A 25,664-nucleotide genomic window follows, 5' to 3' on the forward strand; every position below is an offset into this window, starting at 1 on the left:
GACGTCTTAATGTCGAGCGACTTGACTCTGTCGTTCGTCTTTCCGAGGTCGGCCCTGATAAGGTTGACTTCAATCGTCAACGTGTCGACCTTGTGCGACAACACTTCGTGCTGCTTGTGCATTTCGGCCTTGATGCCCGCAATGGCCCCCATAACATCCCGGAGGGTGGGTTCAACATCGTCCGGAGACACATCTCGCTGCGAGTCTTTAGTACGGCCTGAAGCACCAGGTGATCCCTTAGGAAGGGAGAAACGTTCAGAGATGGTGGTCTGCGAGAGGGAAGGTTTCCTGCTGACTCTCGGGGGCTTCCCTTTGTCCGGATCTCCTCTGCCCGCCATGATGAGCGACGGGGATATCACGACCCAATGCGAGGTCGAACCGGCACTACCACTTCCAGACGGCCAAAGTCAATAATCACCTCCACCGTCCCAACAGAGCGTCAGGCCTCTGGACAATCTGATCTGGCCACCAGCGCAGAACGGGGCAGCTCCAAACCTCTCGGGCTGCCACCGTGTGGAAACGCCACCGTCCCCCTCGTAGTGCCAGACTATTATGGCGTCGTCGTCACCAATCTTCACGACGGTGTAACTCAGCGCAGGAAACCCGGATCTTCGATCGGAGAACGGGCCCCGCCTCAGCAACAGCACCGCAACAGATTCCCACTACTGTGGGACAGGATGGGTAGCAGGATCAATATGGAGGATCGGAGGGTCTTCAGAGCTCCGAGCTCACGCGGCCATCTTGGTTGCCCGCGAAGCTCCTCCTGTATTGTAATTCTTGACTATGTCGGAAGCAAATGAGTGAAGGGTCCCGCGTCACTGACAAACGACCGAAGGATGCTGACACCTTGGAGTATGCATAGAATACAGTGTGTTTGATATTGGGCTAACTGTTGTATGCATAGTTTCTTGTTTCCTTGCTCCAACTGTGTAGCTTTCTCTTGCAGGGTGGTTGGTGCGAGCAGAAATGTGTCCTCACAAAGGACAGTTGCATAGTAAAAGCAGGTGACATTTATAATTCACATGAAGACCTAGTGAAAATGCATATTTTGCTACCAAAAGCATTATGAAAGCCCAGATTTTCATGTCGATTGGAATCTCAGCAGAAGAGTTTGCAGCTTCTGCTGGTTGGCCCTATGCTTTTACTACCAGGAACCTGCTGCTGAATCCTGACATGGACCTTATATCCCAAAGTGCACTGTAAATGATTTGTGGTCTTTTGGGACACAGGTCCAGTGCTTATTAATAGTTCAACATCCCTAATCCAATCTGGATTCAGGTGTTGGACAGACCAATCTGGGTGGTGTCCAGAGGGAAACTGGTAGTCCAGCTGCACATGCTGCTTTTCGCTATATCGTTTTTTTATACTATGATATTGCCTGGAGAGGTATAAGAAATGCGTTCAATGTATTGGCCAGCAGGTCATTTGGTACCACATACTGGCCAAAAAAGTGAAGACGACTTCTCCACGAATTGTTCTTTGGGAGAGACACAAGGGGGCGCTGTGCTTGCTTCCCTGCCCCATGGCTGTGCTTGCTTCCCTGCCCCCTGGCTGCGCTTGCTTCCCTGCCCCCTGGCTGCGCTTGCTTCCCTGCCCCCTGGCTGCGCTTGCTTCCCTGCCCCCTGGCTTCCCTGCCCCCTGGCTGTGCTTGCTTCCCTGCCCCCTGGCTGTGCTTGCTTCCCTGCCCCCTGGCTGTGCTTGCTTCCCTACCCCCTGGCTGTGCTTGCTTCCCTGCCCCCTGGCGGCGCTTGCTTCCCTGCCCCCCGGCTGCGCTTGCTTCCCTGCCCCCCGGTTGCGCTTGCTTCCCTGCCCCCTGACTGCGCTTGCTTCCCTGCCCCCTGGCTGATCTTGCTTCCCTGCCCCCTCGCTGCTCTTGCTTCCCTGCCCCCTCGCTGCGCTTGCTTCCCTGCCCCCTCGCTGCGCTTGCTTCCCTGCCCCCTCGCTGCGCTTGCTTCCCTGCCCCCTCGCTGTGTTTGCTTCCCTGCCCCCTGGCTGTGCTTGCTCTCCTAGGTGTGTGTGGCTCTGGGTGTGTGGGTGTGTGTGGCTCTGGGTGTGTGGGTGTGTGTGGCTCTGGTGTGTGTGTGGCTCTGGGTGTGTGTGTGTGTGTGGCTCTGGGTGTGTGTGTGTGTGTGTGGCTCTGGGTGTGTGGGTGTGTGGGGCTCTGGGTGTGTGTGGCTTTGGGTGTGTGTGGCTCTGGGTGTGTGGGGGTGTGTGTGACTCTGGGTGTGTGGGGGTGTGTGTGGCTCTGGGTGTGTGGGGGTGTGTGGGGCTCTGGGTGTGTGGGGGTGTGTGGGGCTCTGGGCGTGTGGGGGTGTGGCTCTGGGTGTGTGTGTGTGGCTCTGGGTGTGTGTGGGTGGCTCTGGATGTGTGTGTGTGGCTCTGGGTGTGTGTGTGGCTCTGGGTGTGTGTGTGGCTCTGGGTGTGTGTGGCTCTGGGTGTGTGTGTGTGTGGCTCTGGGTGTGGGTGTGGGTGTGTGTGTGTGGTAGTAATTGCTGTCTGCTGAGCTCGTCCAGTAGGGTGCAATAGGTCTTACATTTGCGAGAGATTAAGTTCGCAATGTAAATTACAATGCCATTTATTTATCTGTTTTCAAAACCAACACATAAATAAAAATCGTGTCATTTACAATGCCAATAGCTCTAACTTTTGCAAAGGCGAAACCGTTGCATTGTAAATGCTTGTTTGTTTTACCTTTTATGTAGAGTTTACAAACTGTGAACTTACAGTTAAAGCTTTGCCTATATTTTAGGTTCATTTTTCCAGTGAAACCAATATTTCATCCAGTGAGACAGGGTAGATGAAACAATGTTAACCGTTAAGGTTTTTTTGTGCCTTTTATGTGGCTTTTACAATTTGTGAACTGACAGTTTAAAGTTTGCTCTGTGCTAGTCTGATAAATGCAGCCATTATTTATGCTTCAGACATCCCCTGCCTCCTACCTACCTAGAGTATATTAGCTGCAAAATGTACTATCTTTTGTGTTGTTATTTCCATGTTAAGCCATCTGGGTTTTATCTATTATAGGTGCTGTCAGGATAGGACTGGTCGATGGAGAATTTATTGTGAATCCAACCAGAAAAGAGATGACTTCAAGCAAATTAAATCTAGTTGTTGCTGGAGCACCTCAAAGTCAGATTGGTAAGCGAGTGATCTCATACTTAAAGTATTAGAACATTTCTGGGTTTGCCAATGTATTGTCAATTTACTTTGTTTCTCTGCCTTACACATACACTACTGTGTTTTTTACTTCGCTTGATTCAGTCTCACAATTTGAAGTGGGGACTAAATTATTCATGCTTGTATCTTCAGTTTGTGTTATGTGAATTGTGCCCAGCTCCCCAACTCATCGCACACCAGGTTCCAACCATGTTGCCCTACTTGGCTCTGCTAGTTTTGTTTTCCCTGCCTCCCTTATGCGTGTACCTGATGCATGAGCAAAAGGGCAAACTATTATATATTTACTTGTTTCATTGAACACATAAATGCACAGCCACTGTTGACTGATTAGTAAAGAATAAAGTTGATACTATAATACAGGAATGTAAATTAGATAAACAACATATATGTTTACAAACTGGTTTGGCATGGTTTGTGACTGCTTGGGTTCTCTACTGAGTTGATTTTCAGTGCGTCTCATGATTAGTTACATTTTCATGGAGCAATTAAGGGCATAGCTTCAAGCGAGCCTGCACCCTGATGACCTACTTTATTTTATATTCGACATTTATCATGTTGTTTATGAAAGTATAACTGGACCCGAGGATATTTGGTTTGATGATGGTGATTTTTGGAGTGTGTGTGCTTGAGGGGGGGGGGGGGGGGGGGAGACTGGCCATAGAAGGCCTACTGCATGATGTGTAAAATTTGTATCATAATTTATGGTTATCGAAATCTTACATAAACAAACTTTTATGTGTCCCTGGTATATCTTTCCACCTTCTTGAGAATACAGTTCACTGTTGGATAAAGAACTTTTATGGTTCAGCACACGGTCCTTGAAATACTTTTTTCCGCATAATTGATTTTAAGGGCACCGTAATGCCAGTGTACGCAGTGGTATTCATCCAAAAGTATTTATTATGTAGACATGAGAACCATTTGGACATTATTTTTAAAAATTTGATTGAGTTTTACATGCCAGTCATGACAAATCTGTTACAGGCATATGGATGTAGCACAAAATACTTTGGTATAGAACTGCGAAATACTTCACGGTTGTCTATTAAATACAGATTTCATCATCATAATAACAGCCCAAACCACTCTGAAGAGAGCTGTAAGATTGTTAGGTGAACTTGGAATATGTGCCATGGAGGACAAAATTATGCAGCACGGTTATCTAAATTACATAACAAAATACTCAAATCATGCAATACATTCTTTGGCAGTATTACTCATTAGAAATCAAATCTTTTTAAAAATGATGTGCCAAATATGATGAATCCATGTTTATGTAGTAAACGCTGCTCCACCAGAATTGCTTATAACTCAACATTCCCCATTGTTTTGTGAACACTTTATTGTAGAAAAATAAGTACATTCTAACTCCATTCAGTGCTCATTGTTAGCTACAAATTGAAGAAAACTGTGTTTTCTAGCTAATTTCCCAAAATAAATCTGCAATCTGTAATATAAAAATACATAGCAGGTATCTTGTGGTTATGGTTAGCTTCATGATTTATATCATCAGAACACCTTGATGGCAATATTTCTTATTCTTTGTGCCATTGAATCCGGAGAAGGATTAAACCCCCGTGAGTGCTGGTGTTTATTTGCTGGAGCGTTGGGATTACACGCGATCTTGCTGTCGCGTTTCCAGCACCCACTACAGAGTTCGTGAGCAAGCGGCAAGAAACTTGGAGCGTCGATAGATATATATATCCCTCAATGTATGTAGATATATATGTGTGTGTATATATCTAAAATATATATATATATATATATATATATATATATATATATATATGTGTGTGTATATATATATATATATATATATATATGTCCAGAAAACCTTCCTCGAAGAAAAAGGCAGAGGCCAAGGTATGGGGACAGTAGAAGACTCTTTAATGCAGGTATAGCAAATTCGGCGGGCGTATGCATTTCGGCCGTGTGGCCTCGTCAGCGCCCAGAGTGTAACGGGAGGTGAGTTGAAATGCTGCTGCAGGTTGACGCCCCAATTAAAGTGCTAGTTGACTCCACCTGCTGTTAGTTCTTTCATTGTGGAGTGCACTTCAAGTCCCAGCATGCAATGTTCCAGCAGGGACCACCGCGGGGTTGCGGAACCAGGAGAACCCTCAGCAGCTCTCACCTAGTGTCCCGAGCTGCCTTCCACATCAGCGAGGCTTCCTGTGTCCCCAAAACTGCACAATCACCACCATCCGGCATGTTATCCACGGGGGTTAGTACAGCAGTGTGTCCCACCCAAAGCGAAGTCCAGTGACTCCGGCACCGCTTGCATTCCTCCAGACGTGTGGTGATGGGCCCAGTCATTCCGATACATCGGAGCAAGGTAGGTTCTGCCGAGCAGAACGGAGCCAGCGTTGACCTAGTCCATAGTGTGCAGGGACCTCTGAAGCACGTCGCAGGCTCGCCGTGCAAAATATGTCCAGAAAACCTTCCTCGAAGAAAAAGGCAGAGGCCAAGGTATGGGGACAGTAGAAGACTCTTTAATGCAGGTATAGCAAATTCGGCGGGCGTATGCATTTCGGCCGTGTGGCCTCGTCAGCGCCCAGAGTGTAACGGGAGGTGAGTTGAAATGCTGCTGCAGGTTGACGCCCCAATTAAAGTGCTAGTTGACTCCACCTGCTGTTAGTTCTTTCATTGTGGAGTGCACTTCAAGTCCCAGCATGCAATGTTCCAGCAGGGACCACCGCGGGGTTGCGGAACCAGGAGAACCCTCAGCAGCTCTCACCTAGTGTCCCGAGCTGCCTTCCACATCAGCGAGGTATATATACACTCCAACAAATGGCGCGGCACTCCAAAGCAGGTTACTAAATGATCTTTATTTGTTCCACACAACCACTCAACCAACGCGTTTCAGTCTGGATGGCCTTAGTCACAGGTTTCAGGGACCTTATAGTTAGTTGGACATTTTAAACCTACAAAACCAGAGCAATTTGGCCGTTAGTTAGTTGAGCTAACTATAACTCACACCGCAATGCACTGCTGATGACGTCCCATATTACATCATTCATGACATGGTCAGTGACATCACTAATGACAACTCAAATGACATCACTGATGACATAATCCAGTGACTGTGTGTTTCTGTAAAGTTTAAAAATGTTTATATATATACATATATATATATGTATATATATATATATATATATATATATATATATATATACACGCCAAGGTGTTTTGAAGAATAAGTAGGTATATAAGTGTCTGAATGGATGATTTAGTAGGTGCGTGACTGACTGTATAAGTGAGTGATTAAATGTGTTACTGAATGCATGGGTTAGTGAGTAATCTATGTGAATGTCTGTATCAGTCTGTCAGTTGGTGTGTAAGCGGCTGCATGGGTTGGTGAGTAGCTACATAAGTGTCTATAGGGGCCATTGAGTGGTTTTCTGAGTCTCTGTATGGGTACCTGAGTATCTGTGTGGGTGAGGGTGTGTGACGCTGTGCATAGATGTGTGAGGGGGTGATTCAATGGGTGTATGGGTTCAAGACTGCATACGTGAAGGGCTGAAATGGTGTGCGTATGGGTGTGTTGGTGAGTGAATGGATGTCTCGGTGGTACATGTGTGAGTAACTACATATGTGAAAGGCAGTATATGTGTGTTGGAGTATATAAATGACTATATGTGAGAGTGAGTGATTGTGAGAGTGGCTGTATGGATGAGTGTGTTCTTGTATCCGTGATTGTATAATAGAGTAAATATGTGTTAGTATCTGTATGAATAAGTGTGGTGGTGTGTGTATAACTATATAGGTGAGTAAATGGGAGTGTGATTAATTCTTTGCATGACTGACTAGGTTTTTTGAGGAACTCTATTGATGAGTGGCGGTGTGCGAGTGTCTGTATAGGTGTATGAGTGCATATGATAGTGCTGTATTGATGAGTGACTGCATGTATGAGTGACTGTATGGGTGAATGAGTGGATGTGTGTGTAGACCCAGGAATCAGTGAGTAGGTATGTAGTAACTGGTATTGATGTGTCTATGGTTTCGAAAATGGTAGTCTGTATTTTAGAGTGGGTGTATAAAAGTTTATATTAGGGTATGAGGAGGTGCATCAGATTATCACGTGGATGATGTCATCAGTGATTTCACTAAACATGTCATGAATGATGTAATATGTGATGTCATCAGCAGTGCATTGCGTGGGCGTGAGTTATAGTTAGCTCAACTAACTATAACGGCTGAATTTCTCTGGTTTTTTTACAAGTAAAATGTCCAACTAACTAGAATGTCTCTGAAACCTACGTTTTTTTCACTGGATTTCTAAGGTTTTTTAAATGCTATTTTCTAACTATAATGTCCCTAAAACCTATAGTTTTTTCTGTGAATTTCAAAGGTTTTTTTAAATGCAAATTTCTAACTATAACATAGCAGTCGCGTTTGCAGAATGGTGGAGAAAAGTGACCGTGGCCTCCAAACATCTTGTAGCAATCCCACTGTGTGGGATTTACTGGAGGTAACTGGAGGGGTAGTGAGCCCCCAATATCAACCTTGGGTGCCAACTACCCCTTTTATTACCTCCAGTAAGTCCCACTCAGCAGGATTGCTAACTTGTTATATCAGGCCCACCCCCTCCCTGCACCACTGTGCAAACGCGCCCCCCTGGCACGTTGTAAGTTGGGGGTTTAAGTCCTCCTAAATCCTGAGGGTCCCTGGGGGCCAACAAGCCCACTGTCAGACGAAGTCTTCCTCGGGGTCTGTCGTGAAGTTATAAGGACCCACCTCTCGATACCTCCAATTCCGAATGTAATAATTACACAGAATCTTGGAGTGATCAAGCGGGGGGGAAAGGGAATTAGGAAGGGAACAGCAGGGAAGGAGATCTGAAAAGGAAAAGTTAAACAACAAATACTTTCATGCCTAATACCAGACTATGAACCTTTAAACCTTTAAATCAAAACTGAGAGTTTTCCTAACTCAAGCCTCAGCAACAAAAGGAATTCCAAAATCCCTGCAATTAACAGAGACTAACTGTATTCTGAGCCCTTGCCACTAGTTCACAATCACTAGTACAAGCCTTTTCCTTATAGTTTGTAAATTGCGACTTTTTGTTGTAAATAGCGACAGAAATTCTTCTTCAATGAAACGAAATAACACGCCTTTCCAGTAAATAGATTTCTTTACCATGGGCATAGATTGGTGCTGACAATTTGCTGAGTTTCCTATTCAGAACACAATCAAAACAAAGTATTCACACATTCACATGAGAAATCACTTGATGAAGATTCTTATGAATTGCGCCAAAACTGTTCCATAAATAATACAATAGCGCGTTGTAATGATCAAAGAATAAACAGTTCAAAGGTTGTTACTCAGTTTTTAGATGGGGAACGTAGTATTGCGCAAAGATAATACACTAAATGAATCAGAGACTTGTGACATTCAATATGCAAACTGGGTTTAGATTAATTACTTCCTTATTTGTAAATCCACAGTAATATGGCTAATTAGCTTCAAGTTCTCTCCCCTACCTGTAGAGTACGACCTACTCTACTAAAATGGAGATCAGACAAGCTTCTGAACACCCTCGGCGTTCTCTTCAACTCAGCAGAACGATCGCCGAAGAAACTGCATGCTGCCACGCCCCCTGGAACCTCTCTGACGCCTCCGATAGAAATCAGCTCCTGGAAGGCCAAAAGATAAACAGCGCGGCGGAGAAACAAGAACCTCCTGCTTCCTCTCTGAAACGCTAGGAATAGTGAGCACGGTAGCTTGGGCGCGGTCGCGTAAGATAACGTGACAACGCCCAAGCGCGAGCTCACGCATGCGACCTGACAGGGAAAGCTCACGCATTACGCGGACGCTTTCAGGGTGCAAAACCTCACGCATTAGGCGGAGAGGGAGAAAACACAGGTTTAAACACACAGGAACACTCAAACACTGAATGACAGTTCTACAATGGGGGCTAACAGTGTTTTGCAGCAGGCTTTGCACACATCAGCCACCAACGCCCACCCAATGTTGCCAGATGCATCTTGCCACACAAGGGCACGCTACAGAGTGGGGCGGGCCCTAGACCGCAAGCCACCCTAGCCCTGACAGTATTCCCCCCTCCCAGGAGCGGTCTAGGGCCCGGCTTCGAAGGATGAAGGAGGTGGAAACGTCGCAACAGGCGAGAGGCATGTATATTCTCAGCAGGCTCCCAAGAATCGTTCTCAGAACCATATCCTTTCCATGAAACAAGATACCATAACTTGGAGCCCCTACGCTTGGAATCTAGTATGTTTTGCACTTCAAACTCCCACGCACCATGAACCAAAACCGGAGCTGGCCGAGGAGCCAAGTTTTGACCAGCAGGTTTCAGAAGGGAAGTATGAAACACAGGATGGATCCGCAAAGATCTAGGTAGCAACAACTTAAAAGTCACAGGGTTGACCTGACGAAGCACTGGATATGGACCAATGAATTTGGGTTGAAACATACTTTTATGCTTAAAGTGCAAGTTTTTTGTGGACAGCCAGACCTTATCCCCAGGAACGTACGTCGGACCTGGACGATGTCTTTTATCATACTGTTCTTTGTACTTCTCTTTGCTGTGCAATAAGCGTTTGTGAATCTGTTGATGTATTGTCTGCATGAGTTGCACAGTGTCTCTTACTGCTGGTGTATCACACATATCTTTAGGCAGAGTCAAAGGAATAGTATTAGGTACATATCCATAAAGAGCCTCAAAAGGAGAAGATCCCGTGGAAGAATGGGGTGAAGTATTGTATGCAATTTCTGCAATCCAAAGTAAATCCAACCAAGATCTCTTGGAATCCGCAACATAACATCTTAAGTACTGTTTTAATGTCTGATTCAGTCTTTCGGTTTGCCCATCAGTTTGTGGGTGATAACTGGTGGACATGTTAGAGGTAATCTGCAAACTTCGACACCATTGTTGCCAAAACTTTGAGGAGAACTGTGAACCACGGTCTGAAAGTAAAACTGAAGGCAAGCCATGTAATCGTACCACATTTTGCAGAAACAGTTGAGCCAATTGACCAGCAGTGGGCAGTCGTTTACAAGCAATAAAATGTGCATACTTCGTTAAACTATCAACGACCACTAGAATCACTGAATGTTGGTTGACAGAGGGCAGATCGGTAATGAAGTCCAAAGAAATGTGTTTCCATGGTTCAGATGGCGTTGGCAGTGTTTGTAACAAACCTTTTGGTTTAGTGTGATCGGTTTTGAATCTAGCACAGGTTTCACAGTCTTGAGACATCTTAAGCACATCTTTTTGTAGAGTTGGCCACCAAAATACATTTTGTATCTTTTCCACAGATTTTTTGGAACCAGGATGCCCAGCCATGGGGTGCGAATGTAACCAATTGAACACAGTTTCTTGCAATTCTTTGGAAGGCAAATAAACCTGTTTTCCATGAAAAGGTATCCCTTCTTTGATTGTCTGATTACAACTTGGGTTCAACCATTGTTTCCACTGAGAAGGAGGAAAACTTTCGTGAATTTTCTCCAAAAATTGATCTGCAGATAGTACACAGATTACTTTGTCAGGGTCAATTATTGATTGCGGTGTTCCTTCAAATCTATGCAAAGAAGAGTCTTTTCTGGATAAAGCATCAGCTTTTTTATTGTCTTGACCAGGACGATAAGTCACGATAAAATCATATTCAGCAAAAAACATCATCCATCTCAGTTGTCGAGGAGTTAACATTCTGGCAGAACTCATGAACTGCAAATTTCTATGATCCGTATACACCGTCACAGTAAATCTTGCACTCATTACATAATGTCTCCATTCTTTAAAGGCTTCAAGAATAGCTAATAGTTCTTTTTCGGCTATAATGTAATTTTGTTCAGCTGGATTTAGTTTTCGAGACATATAGGCGACTGGGTGCATTTGTCCGGTAGTGCGATGCCTTTGAGATAAGATGGCTGCAATGGCTACATCAGAGGCATCAGCTTCTACAATGAAAGGTTCCTCGACATTGGGATGCATTAGAATTGGTGCTTCCGTAAAAGCTTTCTTCAGGGTCTGGAAGGCTTTTTCAGCTTCAGGAGTCCAATCGAATTTCACCTTTTTCCTTAACAACCGTGTGATGGGAGCTACCACAGAGGAGAAATGATCAATAAAGCGACGATAAAAGTTTGCAAATCCCAGGAAACATTGTATGTCTCGGACTGATCTTGGAGTAGGCCATTCAGCAACCGCCTTAATTTTTCTGTCAGTCATTTTCATGCCAGTTGGTGTAAGGAGAACCCCAAGAAATTCTACTTCTCTAACGTGGAAGTCGCATTTAGATAGTTTGCAATATAAGTTGTGCGACTGGAGAGTGCTCAACACCTTTTTGACGTGCTCTTCATGTTCTGTTACTGAATCGGAGTAAATCAAGATATCATCTATATAGACGATAACGAAAAGGTCTAAAAATTCCTTTAAGGCATCATTTAAGAAAAACTGAAAAGCTGCTGGTGCATTGCACAGACCAAATGGCATTACCAAATACTCGAATAAACCATAACGAGTCTTAAATGCAGTTTTCCACTCATCACCGTTTCTAATGCGCACCAAATGGTAGGCTCCCCTTAGGTCCAGTTTCGTGTAGATCACTGCCCTCTTGACTTGGTCCAATAGAACGGGAATGAGCGGCAAAGGATATTTATTTTTGATTGTGATTTTATTCAAGGCCCTAAAGTCAATGCAAGTTCTTAATTCTCCGTTTGCCTTAGGAATGAAGAATAACGGAGATGCTGCCGGGGACTTGGAAGGGCGGATGAAGCCATTTTCTAAATACTGATCAAGATATTTTCTTAAATGTTGATTCTCTTTTTCAGACAAAGCATAGATTCGACAATTTGGGACACTAGAACCAGGCACGAGATCAATTTGACAGTCGTAGCTACGATGCGGTGGAAGGAGGGCTGCCTTTTCTTCACTAAAAACCTCTGCATACTCCTTATAAATTTTAGGTAGGACTGTCTCTTTTTCTTCAGCAGTGGCCAATTGACTTATGGTTGGTTTAGAAGTTTTTAAACAAGTAGAATGGCAGTATTCAGACAGGAAGTTCAGTTCTCTCTTTTGCCAATCAATAAACGGATTATGTAAACAAAGCCAAGGCATCCCGAGGATAAAGCCATATTGAGGTGCTTGAATAACATCAAACTGTATTTCTTCCTTATGCAACTGTTGCTTCACATCTTCACAGTACATAGTCACTTTAGTAGTTTGCATGGTTACTGGACCTCCAGCAAGTATTTTCCCATCAACTGCTTGAACAATCTCCGGAGTTTCCTTTTGTTCACAGATTATTCGCAGGCGTTGAGCAGTTTCTAAATCTACAAAATTACCTGTTGCTCCAGAATCAATTAGAACCTCCATTTGGCACGTTTCATGAGTTAACCGAATTTGGACAGCTAATCTGAAATGTGCTTTGTAATTGGACACACATGAATTGACTGAAGGGAAGGCAATGGTTCCCAAGAGATCTCCCTTAAAACATCTTGGGCAAGTTAGTTTTCCGACTTCTGATCGGTTTTTTCTATTGCTGCTGTCTTACTGAAATTTGGAAACTTGCCTTTTGGTTTCGTCAAACAATCCTTCACAAAATGACCCTTGCGACCACAATAAAGGCATTGTCCATTCTTGCGCCTATTGTCTTTTTCTTCTTTAGATAAAGGTTGTCTAAGGGTCCCGATTTCCATTGGCTCAGAACTAGATTCAGAATGCGCAAATTGAGGTCTGGATTTAGTTTCTGTTCTCCAAGTAGGTTTATCAACTCTTTTCCTATCTGATCTTCGTTCAGAGAGTCTATGATCTAAACGTAGGGTTAGATTGATCAATTCAGAACACACTGTTGGTTGTGGGTCAATTTGCGCCAGAACATCTTTTAGATCGTCTTTTAACCCTTGATAGAAAAGAGCCGCTCTCTTTTCTTCTGGCCAAGAAGTTTCAGCTATTAATCTGTTAAAATGTGACAAGTAAGCAACTAGATCCCTGTTTCCTTGTTTTAATTGGAGTAGTTCTCGATCAGCAGATAAGGTCACAGTACGTCGATCAAAAACTTTTTCAAATTCTTCAACAAAGCGTTTCCAATTATATAACATGGCATCATCTTGTCTAACCAAAGGAACTGCCCAGTTTGCTGCATCTCCAGTTAAATAAGAAATTAGAAATGCTATTCTGGACTGAGGGGTTGGAAACGCAGCTGGTCTGCAAGCAAAGTGTAGTTCTATTTGAGTCAAGAAGATCTGTACCTTGGAAGAATCCCCAGAAAAACGCTCGGGAGCTGCTAAAGGGATCTGGGGTGGAACAGTAACGGCAATGTTTGTAGCTGCCCTACCAGCACCAGTGTCTTGAACATCTTCTGGAAGAGGGGTTCTTTGCAGTTGAATATTATCTACTTTAGCAGCTAATACAGTGGTTGCATTCATAGTCTCTTTTAAATCTGCCTGCATACGCACAATAGCCGACATTAAATCATTGATGGTAGTCATTATGACTTCACGATCAGACCGGGAGGAAAATAATTCGTGGGCTCACTATTCTGTCAGACGAAGTCTTCCTCGGGGTCTGTCGTGAAGTTATAAGGACCCACCTCTCGATACCTCCAATTCCGAATGTAATAATTACACAGAATCTTGGAGTGATCAAGCGGGGGGGAAAGGGAATTAGGAAGGGAACAGCAGGGAAGGAGATCTGAAAAGGAAAAGTTAAACAACAAATACTTTCATGCCTAATACCAGACTATGAACCTTTAAACCTTTAAATCAAAACTGAGAGTTTTCCTAACTCAAGCCTCAGCAACAAAAGGAATTCCAAAATCCCTGCAATTAACAGAGACTAACTGTATTCTGAGCCCTTGCCACTAGTTCACAATCACTAGTACAAGCCTTTTCCTTATAGTTTGTAAATTGCGACTTTTTGTTGTAAATAGCGACAGAAATTCTTCTTCAATGAAACGAAATAACACGCCTTTCCAGTAAATAGATTTCTTTACCATGGGCATAGATTGGTGCTGACAATTTGCTGAGTTTCCTATTCAGAACACAATCAAAACAAAGTATTCACACATTCACATGAGAAATCACTTGATGAAGATTCTTATGAATTGCGCCAAAACTGTTCCATAAATAATACAATAGCGCGTTGTAATGATCAAAGAATAAACAGTTCAAAGGTTGTTACTCAGTTTTTAGATGGGGAACGTAGTATTGCGCAAAGATAATACACTAAATGAATCAGAGACTTGTGACATTCAATATGCAAACTGGGTTTAGATTAATTACTTCCTTATTTGTAAATCCACAGTAATATGGCTAATTAGCTTCAAGTTCTCTCCCCTACCTGTAGAGTACGACCTACTCTACTAAAATGGAGATCAGACAAGCTTCTGAACACCCTCGGCGTTCTCTTCAACTCAGCAGAACGATCGCCGAAGAAACTGCATGCTGCCACGCCCCCTGGAACCTCTCTGACGCCTCCGATAGAAATCAGCTCCTGGAAGGCCAAAAGATAAACAGCGCGGCGGAGAAACAAGAACCTCCTGCTTCCTCTCTGAAACGCTAGGAATAGTGAGCACGGTAGCTTGGGCGCGGTCGCGTAAGATAACGTGACAACGCCCAAGCGCGAGCTCACGCATGCGACCTGACAGGGAAAGCTCACGCATTACGCGGACGCTTTCAGGGTGCAAAACCTCACGCATTAGGCGGAGAGGGAGAAAACACAGGTTTAAACACACAGGAACACTCAAACACTGAATGACAGTTCTACAATGGGGGCTAACAGTGTTTTGCAGCAGGCTTTGCACACATCAGCCACCAACGCCCACCCAATGTTGCCAGATGCATCTTGCCACACAAGGGCACGCTACAGAGTGGGGCGGGCCCTAGACCGCAAGCCACCCTAGCCCTGACACCCACCAGGTACTTCCAGTAAGCGGCACAGAGCTGTGTTGCAGGAAGGTGTTCAGAGGACACGCCCCTTTTTACAACACGCTGCAAATGCGGCTTCTGGCACACTGCTGCTCTGAGGATGAACTCTACTTGTGTCCTGAGGTCCTCATTTTTATCAGCCTCCCCTGAAATGTGGCTCTAGTTGCGCCCCTGACTGGCGTACACCGGCTCTGCCCAGTCCGCTTACGCTTACAGAATTCCGTAGATTCTATCCGCTGTATGTTAATGATCTAGCTGTGGGGCTGGGAATATCTTGCAGACAGGATTCTGGGCCTTTTATTACCGGTCCTCCACGGACCCAGCAGCTCGCTTTAGGGGATCCAGTGTAAGGGACTCCGGGGATGCAACAGTCAGAATTACTTGATCCAGAGATCAACGACCTGGGAAGGTATCCATTGAATGAGAATGGGAATTCCAAGCTCCTGGACTAAGTTTTCCAGGCATCCGTGCGGTATTCCCGCTAGCCAGTGGCCCAGATTTTAGTGGGCGGGAACCCAGGGTACTAGAGCATAGGTTGTGGGGATCCTGTAGCAAAGAAGGCAGGTGCCTCGGGAACCAGCGCGGTGCCTACTCACGCTCCGTGCGTGGCGTCGGCTCTCCCGAGGCTTGTTTTGCAATCCTAACGCTGAGCCGGGGCTGCCACTGTTTGGCAGCCAATTGGAGCCAAGCTCGTGCTCGGGGGTTAGGTTCTGCCAAAATATGTACTTATCCAATCACTCCGCCAATCCCCAAGCACTTATAAATTCACCATACACTCTCCTTGCAGTACTCTAATCATCCAGTCTCTAGCCATTTACTTATAGAATGACCCAGAAAAAGTTACATAACTGAGGTCTTCCCCACTGCCAGAAGTAACATGGTTGCGTGCGCAGTCAACAACACAATGTAATGTGGTAGGCCCCAGGGCCATCATGCATACATTATGAACACATGGACACAGTTAGAACGGTCTACGGGCACGTGGCCCCTTTTTATTACCAGGGTCACTTGTCCAGTGACGTCTGTGCTGGATGCGTGTGGGGTGAGTGTAAGCCAGCCCTCAGGGAATAGTTGGTGCTGGCAACAACTACAACAGTGATCATCAGATCACACACAGAGATTCAATCATAAAGGGTCCATGACTTGTGGTGCACTGAGGTAGGGGCACCAGAGAGGAGCGTGCTCATGTGAAGAAATTGTTAATGTCCCTTCGGGATATTCCTGCTGCCTGAGGTGACATTGTTGCGTCCGGTGTCTACAGCACGAAAGTCAATCAGAAAAGGTCCATGAGTTGTGATGCACAGAGTTAGTGGCACCTGAAGAGCTCAGCGTGTGCGCAGCCAGCGATAATGGCCTGTCCTTTAAGGACAGGATTGGAATGGATATGTGTGAGACCTGTTGACCTGCAGTGTAGGCCTGAGGCAGCGGTCAGCAAGGGCCGACAACCACTTGGTGTTGACTTGTGGTGCACTGAGTTAGTGGCAACAGTGGCGCTCAGCATGTGCGCAACCAGTGATGATACGTGGTTCGGACAGCCCGCACTGGGAGTAATGTCTTTTGCCTAATGAATTCTGCCTCAATAAGGGTATGTGGCGATGACTTGTGGTGCACTGAGTTTGTGGCATCAGAAGCATTCAGCGTGTGCGCAGCCAGCAATGATGTGTGGTGTGGGCGGGCGGGCGGGCGGGCTGGCCGCACTGGACGCAATGTCTGTTGCCTACTGGACTGTGTCATCTGCAATCGCAACTTGATCTGAATTGTGAGCCCTGCTGTCCGCGGTGTAGATGGAAGGCAGTAGTCCGACAAGACATCGAGGAATGCTTTGCAGGGGGCCTGTGTCGAGGAGGCTGACGGTCACGGCGGCGGCCTAGTGGCAGGCTGAGGGCCGCCGCTCTGGCAGACGCGTTGGCCTTCCCAGAAGTGAACCATGCCCAGACCCTCGGCCTATTTATTCACACTCCTACACTGGAGTGGCATACGTTGGACCAGCCCACTCCGCTTCAGCTTACAGGGTGGGGGACACAGCTACATGACAGAGATCTTCCCCACTGGCTGAGGTAACACTACAAGCACCAGCAGTATATGTACACATGAAGAGGTCTGTGCTCTCCATAGTGAGGTCTGTCCAGCACATCACAGCTACACTTGGCATTGTGTGCATTGTTATTGATGGGTAACTTGCCCCCTTCACATATACTAGGTTCCCACCTTTCCCAACATTCAGCTATTGTGTGGCTGATGGGCCATGCAGTTTTGTGATGGTCTTTTTTCCTGTTCTGCACTGCCACGGTGGTAGTGGGGGGGAGGTCCTGGGGGTGGTAGTGGCGGTGGGTGTTGTGGCCTTCGTGAGTGTCGGAGCTGCATGATCAGTAGCTCCATGACATGTGTTGGTCTTCAGATGTGGCTCTGGGCTGGGCTCCCTTTCATACTGTAGGTAGTTGTCCTGCCTTACACCAGTAAAAGGCAGATGTTAAATTCTTACTGCTAACGCAGCTTATTGCCTGTTTTTGAATTGCATCTCAGATTTGGCTGGTCGCCGAAAATATCGGGAAGTGGTGTTTTCGTGTTTTTTTTGCACAGAACGTCTACTCTGCATATCATTAGCGTTAGTTGTCGCTCTCATTCGTGGCGATGTTTTTTGTGGAAGCTATCGCTGGAAAACTGGCAATATTGGCAGTTTACACCAGGTTGAGAATGGGATGATAATTCTTTCGCCACTTTTGCTGCGCTAAAGTGCCGATAACTCAGCGATAAGTCTTTGAGAGTATTCCCCATCGTTTTTGTTTTTTTTTCCGTCCGGATTCGTGCACCCAGCCGCTTTAAAAAATTTTTTTTAAAAACATGGGGCTTTTTGTGGGATCCCCTGAGCAGGCCTAGGGGGTCAGGGTGTTTGTACCCTGCCCACTTTTCTTGTTTTTTCATCTTTTTTCTTGTGATTCACACATAGCTACAACAAAGGCCTAATAAACACAAGGGCTCGTTTTAGAGTCACCCTATAACCCAATAGTGGGGACTTATCGCTGAGTTATCAGCACTTTATTGCAGCAAAAGTGACAAAAGAATAATTGCCCCATTCTCAAGTTGGTGCACACCGCCACATTGCCCACAGGCTAACAGTAGCAACCCAGCGGACAATCAACATCCTTCTGCAGACAAAGCTGATGGCTGTGCTGCACCTGTTGGCCTCTGGTACCTTCCAACTAACAACTGCGAGAGTCGGAGGAGTCTCACAGCCAGCCCTATTAAACTTCCTCACACGTCTTGGATGCCTGTCTACAAAAGCAACGTAGGGCCCCTGTATCCGCACCACCCGCTCGTCTTAATTCATAGTATTCCTGCACAACCAACCCCAGCCGTTGCTTGATGCCTCTGTACTCCAGATCCAAGATTGTAGTCACTGAAATGGGGGTGCGCCAGGTCATGAAGTCAATTAGTCAACAGTAGTGGAAAAACAGCACTTAATTAGAAAAACATAAATTAACAACACAAAAACATCAAACAATGAGTGACATTCCAAATGGGGAACATCAACTTGTGGATCGAAATAACTCTAGATCGTCTTCGAAATTCCAAAAGTCCGTATTCAGAAACCTGTTGGATAAATTAAGACAATGGTCAAGCGTTAGTATGGTCACAAACTTAATATGGCACAATGTATTGCACTTGGACAAACCGGAATGCTTACAAGTATGATCAATCCTGCACAAAATGACCGTAACAGAAGTTCGTGTGGTCGTAACCTTCGTAGGAAAGAAAAGGAATGTTACAACCACACGAACTTCTGTTACGGTCTCATTATGCAGGATTTATCATACCTGTAAGCATCACGGTTCGTTTCAGCTTGAGAGCACATGCATGTTCACTTCACCCACACTGCGCAGGAACAGCTGGAGACCAAGCAAGGGAACCACGCCATAGCAAGCTTCTTGCACATGTTGGGGCAATTGACTGCACATATGTACTACTTGTGCCCCCTGCCGACACTGCACACAATCACCGCAACAAAAATCACACGCGTTCCAACAATGTGCAGGCAAAACTAGACCACCTGGGCCTGTACACTAATATTGTTGCAAACTTCTCAGGTAGTGTGCACGATTCCTACATCTTTCGCAAGCATCCCAGCCTGGTCCCCAGACCAGTCCGCCACCCAGCGATGACTGCCCGACCCTGCGCACCCAGACCTTAATGCTCACTTGCCGCCACCGGCGTGTCTCCAAGAGGGCCCATCATGTGCCGGAGCAACCTCCTCAGCCGTCGCTGGATTCCGCGGCACAGGCCCCCAGCGCATCCTGCTGCACCGCGCCGAGGAGGCATGTCTGTACAGCCAGCTGCCTTTGGCGTACACGTGGTCCAGTCGAGCTCACAATTCAAATCGGGTCTTGATTACCAGGATAATGTATCGAGGCCTTCGCATCATCGCAGGCTGCACACCCGCTCAGCTCTGGTGGCACTAACTCAACGTGCAGCTCAAGTCATCGCCATGTGGCGGGAGGCCCGTGTCGGTCAAAATGTCTCGGCTGCCACCAACTCTGTGTACTTCAAGTCATCTCCATGTGGCAGGAGGCCAGTGTCCTGCAAAGTGCTTCGGCTGCCCCCAACTCTGTGCACCTCAAGTCATCCCCACGTTGCGGGAGACCCGTGTCGGCCAAAGTGCCTCGGCTGCCACCAACATAAGCACACGGATACACCCAGCTAGAGAGTGGAAATGGTGTCGAGCCCGGGCGCCCGGCCCTTTTTATTGGCAGGGTCACATGTCCTGTGACGCCTGTGCTGCATGGGTGTGGTGTGGGTGTAAACCAGCCATGAGGGAGTGGCTGTGGCATGCTAACTCTAGACCTGTGATCAGCAGATCACTACAGGGAAGACCTGGTACATGTAGCGTTGTAGTTCCCTCCATGTAAGCGGAGTGGGCTGGCTGAAATGCGCATCCTTCACGACTTTACCAATATGACAATTTGAACCCGCACACCCACCGAGATAGGTACACGATGGGTGCGCGACTTCACTTTTTTTTCACAAAAAAAAAATATATTAATATTTAAGAAAACAGAAGACATTATATTATTTTAATAACAAACAAAAAAAATTAAATTACAAAAACTATTTTTAGGATATTTAAGTTACAAAATATCACCAATTTTTTTTCTAAATTACGGAAAAAAACATAGGTTTAATGAACATTATAATTGGAAATTAGCATTTAAAAAACCTTTGAAATTCACTTAAAAAAACATAGGTTTCAGGCACATTATAATTAGAAATTAGCATTTAAAAAACCTTAGAAATTCACTGAAAAAAACATAGGTTTCAGGGACGTTATAGTTAGTTGGACATTTCTCTAGTACAAAACCATAGAAATCCCCCCATTATAGTTAGTTCAGCTAACTATAACTCCAGCTCCCGCAATGAACTGCTGATGACGTCACATATTACAACATTCATGACATGGTCAGTGACATCTTAAAGGACATCACTGATGACATCATCCACGTGAAAATCTGATCCACCTCCTCTCACTTTAATATATCCTTTGATACACCCACTGTAAAATACAGACTACCATTTTTGAAACCATCGACACACCAATACCAGTTAGTACATACCCACTCACTGATTCATAGGTCACACACATCCACTCACTCACACCATAAAGTCACACATACATGCAGTCACTCTTCAATACAAAACTATCCTAAAAGACTCATACGCCTATACAGACACTCACACACCACCACTCATCCAGAGTTACTCACACACCTAGTCAGTCATGCAAATAATCAATCACACTTCCATTTACTGACCTATACAGTTATACACACACCACATCACTTATTCAAACAGAAACAAATGCATACTATTCTACAATCTCTGATGCAAGTACACACTCATCCATACAGCCACTCTCACAATCACTGACTCTTACATGTAGTCATTTATATACTTCAACTCTCACACATACTGCCTTTTACATATGTAGATACTTGGACATGTACCATTCATTCACTCACCAACACACCCATACACACACTCACCCACCCATACAGCTTTTTTCACATTTACTCTTGAACCCATACACACATTGAATCATCCACTCAAACATCTATGCACAGAGTCACACACCGTTCCTCCCACCCACCCACCCACACAGTCAGGCACCCATACAAATACTCAGGCAACCAATCGATAACCCATATAGACACTCATGTAGCTACTGACCAACCCATGCAGCATCTTATACAACAACAGACAGACTGATACAGACATCCACACAGTTTAGTCACTAACCCATGCATTCAGTAACAAGCATGTAATCACTCACTTAAACAGTCAGTCACGCACCTACTAAATCCTCCATTCAGGCACTTATACACCCACTCATTCTTCAATACACCTTGGCATATATATAATACATATTTAAACTTTAAAGAAAAACACAGTCACTGGATGATGACATCAGTGATGTCCCTGACCATGTCATGAATGATGTAATATGTGATGTCATCAGAAGTGCATTGCGGGAGCGCAAGTTATAGTTAGCTGAACTAACTAAAACGGGGGCATTTCTCTGGTTTTGTATGAGAGAAATGTCCAACTAACTTTAATGTCCCCGAAACCTATGTTTTTTTCAGTGATTTTCTAAGATTTTTTTAAATGCTAATTTATAACTATAACTTGCCTGAAACCTTTGTTTTTTTCAGTGAATGTATATATACAAGAGGCCGGAGTTTTACTGGCACCCGCTGCTTGCAGCTTCATGTTTCAAGGGATTGAACAGACTCTGGCCCGCCCCGAAGTGCATGCCTAAACCCTGGACCGCTGCGTGGTGCAGCTTGTCATTGACGAGGAGACAGGTTCACTGTATCTCTGTCTCACGGTCCAGCCGGCACACGCATAACTAGGCTGGAGCGTTGAAGGGGACCGGAGGAAGAACAACGATAATTTTACAGCAAAGACTCATAAATTGAACACTCTGCACCATTCCAGCACATTACCCCATACTTATAGAGGTTATCATATTCAGCCACTACCAAGCAACACTCACCCAATGTGAGAAAGTGGCTCTATATATACTGGACAATAAAGAAGTACAGTGTGTATAGAGTCCACAAACCCCACGGGTATAACAGAGGTTAAAGTCAGGACTGACCTTACTCTCAAAAGTGGTAGCTGGGTCGAGCATTAAGGCAGTACCAGAGGGCAGTGCAAAGCATTTGTTGTACGCACTCAGTCAGCAAAGGATTTCATACACTCAAAGACTGAACTCCAGGCCAATGGTTTTTATATCCAAAGATATAGGTGTTTTATTTTTTGGAACCAACAGGCATAAAAATATACTTTGCTAGTTATGAGTACTCTCATGTAATTACTTTGCAAGGAAGCAATAAAGTTTGTGAATACTAGGTACAGAGGTTGCTGCATGCAACTCAAGTCTAGACACACTTTAGCATTGAGCTCAATGGATTGTCATCATAAAAGTACAGTGGATTACAGTGAAGATTACTTTAGTAGTTACAGGACTAGACCCTAGGTTCAGTCCTGGGTTCTAAGCTGAAACCAGATTAGCAAAAACGTTTTAGTTACTGTAGTGAATTTTCATGAATATAAAGCTGTTTTAACAGTTCACACTTAAGAACTTTTCAATGGAAATCTGACAATGTTATTCAATGGGAAAAAATTCAGGTTGCAGGTAAAGTACGATCGCGTTAGTTTTGTAATCCAGCACTGGTCTCCTAGGGCCGGCCCTTGGGTCTTAACCTAAAACAGGTAGGTAATTGCGTTTCAGTTTTTCGTATGATTTTTAAAGAATATTTCAAATTTTCAAAAGTAGACACTTAGAAGAAATTTCATAGAAAAGCTGACAATGGGTTCCTATGGAGAAAATACAGGTTACTTGTAAACCCGGTAAGGATTACTTTTGCGATCCAGTACTGGGCTGAAAGGTACAGTACTGGCTTCTCCCCTGATCACATGTGAGTACTTCGGAATTCGGCTGATTTTATATGAATATTTTCAGTTTTCAAAACTTCCCACTTAGAAAATTTTCAAGTCAAAATTGGTCAATGTTATCCAGTGGCCGGTAAGTGAGTTACCGGTTTCCAGGCGAGTACTTAGCTGGTGAAGTTAAGGTTCTGGGCATAGACTCAGGGGTATCCCAGGGTCAGGTAAGTACAGTTAGTTCAGCCACAGCAGCACAGGGCCGGCCGGGTGCAGAGGAAGTTAGGCCCAATGATATACAATGAAGGAAAGGGGGCCTTCGGTTGGTTGCTGCTGGCTAGCAGGCCACTCAGCTGTGGGAGCTGGGCTCCTGGTCATTTGCTCAGGGCAAGGGGGGAAGTAGGATAGGACAAAGGTGGCACAGCCAGCGGCACTCTGGCGGCTGGGTGCAGGGTGCTTTTGAGCCTTCGGGCGCTCAATGTTATCCAATGGGAAAGGTCAAAAAGGAACAAAGGCTGCAGGCTCGGGGACGGGGACGGAGACTCTCCAGGGGTGACCAGCACTTCGAGAGGTAAGTTGGCATCTTGGAGCACAGGTAGGTACCCCAAAGGGAGGCACAGGGGGCTGTAGGGCGCTGGGTGCAGGGGGTCTTTGGGTGTCGGAGAAGCTTACCCTCAGCTGGTCGCGGTTGGGGTGGTCCTGGTTCTGAGTCTGCAGGCATCGTCTGGTTCGTCGAGGAGGGTCTTTGGGCACTGGACTTCGGGTCCCAGTCGCCGGGGGGCGTCCTTGTGGTCTTGGTTCGGTTGGGCTCGGCCCGGACTGGGCGGGTGCAGAGTGGGCTGGTCCGGAGCTTCCTAGCTGGCACCAGGGGGGTTGTTACAGCAGACCCTCTGCTGATGGGAGTCCAATTTTCCAGAGGGTCAAGGCAGGCAGGTCCTCTGGGTGTCCCAAGGTGGCTGTCCGCAGGAGTCGCCGGGATTTAGGCAGGAGCAGGTTCCAGGATCAACAGGCCGGTAGGGCTTGGGCCAAGTCAGTTGTTGTTGTCCTGTTAGCAGCTGCACGGCGGGTCTTCTTCTTCTTGATCTTCTTTCTACTTTTCTTATCGGGATCGGAGGAAGGAAGGTACAGGGAGCCCCTAAATACTGAATTTATGGGCGTTACAGGTAGGGCAAGGACAGGGACCAATGAGTCCCTGCCCTGGGGTGAGTACACCCCCTAGCCTGTTCCTCTCCTGTGGGAGGGGGGGCAGGAGCCTAGCTGCGATTGGGCAGGGCTCCCCATCTTCAAGATGGCCAGAGCCCGGGGTCGTGCTTCACCTCGTCTCCCCCACCTGAGGGGTGGGGTTGGCACAGGCTGGCACACCCCCCTTCTTGCTGTAATTTTTCCCGCCAGAGTGAGGGGCAGGACTGGTGGGGGCTGGTTGCTGGGTACAGCAAATGGTCTGGAGAAGCTCACAGAGGCGGCATGCCTTTGAAGATTCCCCCTGCCCATCCTGAGGGAGGAGACGTAGCACCTCGCCCAGGATGTTCATTGTTGCAGGCCCAGGAGAGCGGGGACTCTCCTACCCAGGGGTCCAGCAACATGTCTGCTGTGTGGCAGCCTCTCAGCAAGACGTGGATTGTAGATTAGGTTTTCAGGGGGCATCTCTAAGATGCCCTGTGGTTCATTTTACATTAAATCTCACACTGGCATCAGTTCTGGTTTAATGTGCTGAGAAGTTTGGTACCAAACTTGTCAATCTTCAGTGTAGCCATTGTGCTGTGGAGTTCGTAATGACAACCTCCCAGCACCATATACTCTTTAATGGCATCACTGCACTTACAGTGCCCATGAATGGCCCTGGGTACTGTAGGAGCACAGGGCTAATGCACCTGGGCCCACACCACTGGCATAGGGCACCCAGCTAGAGGGTTGACTGATGTATGCCAGGGCAGTGGGTTTGTGGGCATGGCACACAGGGATGTGTACCATGTCGACTCTTTGTTTAGTTCTGTACCTAGGCACTCACCCTGCAAAAGGCAATGTGTGGGTACCAAGGTACAGGGCCCCTAAGGGTGGCACAATAAGTGATGCAGCCCTTAGGGGTCTTCTCTGGTCACCATGCCCTGGGCCTAGGGTACCATTTACTAGGGGCTGATAGGTGGCCAGAGATGCCAATTGGGTTTCGTTTCAACATAGTTTTTAGGGAAGGAACACAGGCCCTGGGTACCTGGTTGGCAGGAGCCCAGGGCACACTCAGTCAATGAAATAGAAGAGGATTTGAGAAGTCACACAAAATGTGCCCTAATTTTTCTTTCTGAAGCACTAATCATACTTTCTATGGCAAAATGAACCCCTTCATTTTGTTCCTTTTTAAATTAAATGTTTTCAGACTTACCACTTCATTCCAATCAAGATGGCTTCTGGTGTGCCATACTTTTGTCATAAGTAAGACTGTTAGCGCTCTAGTTGTTCTTTAGAACACTCTGGGACATTCTGTCATTGGGCTATACTTGGGCTACATCTGGGTGATATTTGGGCTACATTTGGGCTCTTTTGTCTCTGTTGGCCATCTTGGAAGACTGCATGTCAGAATTTTTAATGAAATAGAAGAGGATTTGAGAAGTCATTCAAAATGTGCCCTAATTTTTCTTTCTGCAGCACTAATCATACTTTCTATGGCA

The 25,664-nt window shown here is 45.8% G+C and overlaps 1 protein-coding gene across 2 annotated transcripts in view; it reads left to right on the forward strand.

The window, feature by feature from the left end:
• The window catches only part of PNPT1 (polyribonucleotide nucleotidyltransferase 1), a 524,718-nt gene that overhangs the window by 99,952 nt on the left and 399,102 nt on the right, over positions 1–25,664 (forward strand). For both annotated transcript variants that reach the window (XM_086927497.1, XM_086927498.1), the window contains exon 8: positions 3,025–3,138. In XM_086927497.1, the coding sequence (XP_086783623.1) occupies positions 3,025–3,138 (114 nt within the window). The remainder of the gene's footprint in view (positions 1–3,024; positions 3,139–25,664) is intronic.

The sequence above is a fragment of the Lissotriton vulgaris genome, chromosome 6, assembly GCF_964263255.1.
Source record: "Lissotriton vulgaris chromosome 6, aLisVul1.2, whole genome shotgun sequence".
Classification (NCBI taxonomy): Eukaryota; Metazoa; Chordata; class Amphibia; order Caudata; family Salamandridae; genus Lissotriton; species Lissotriton vulgaris.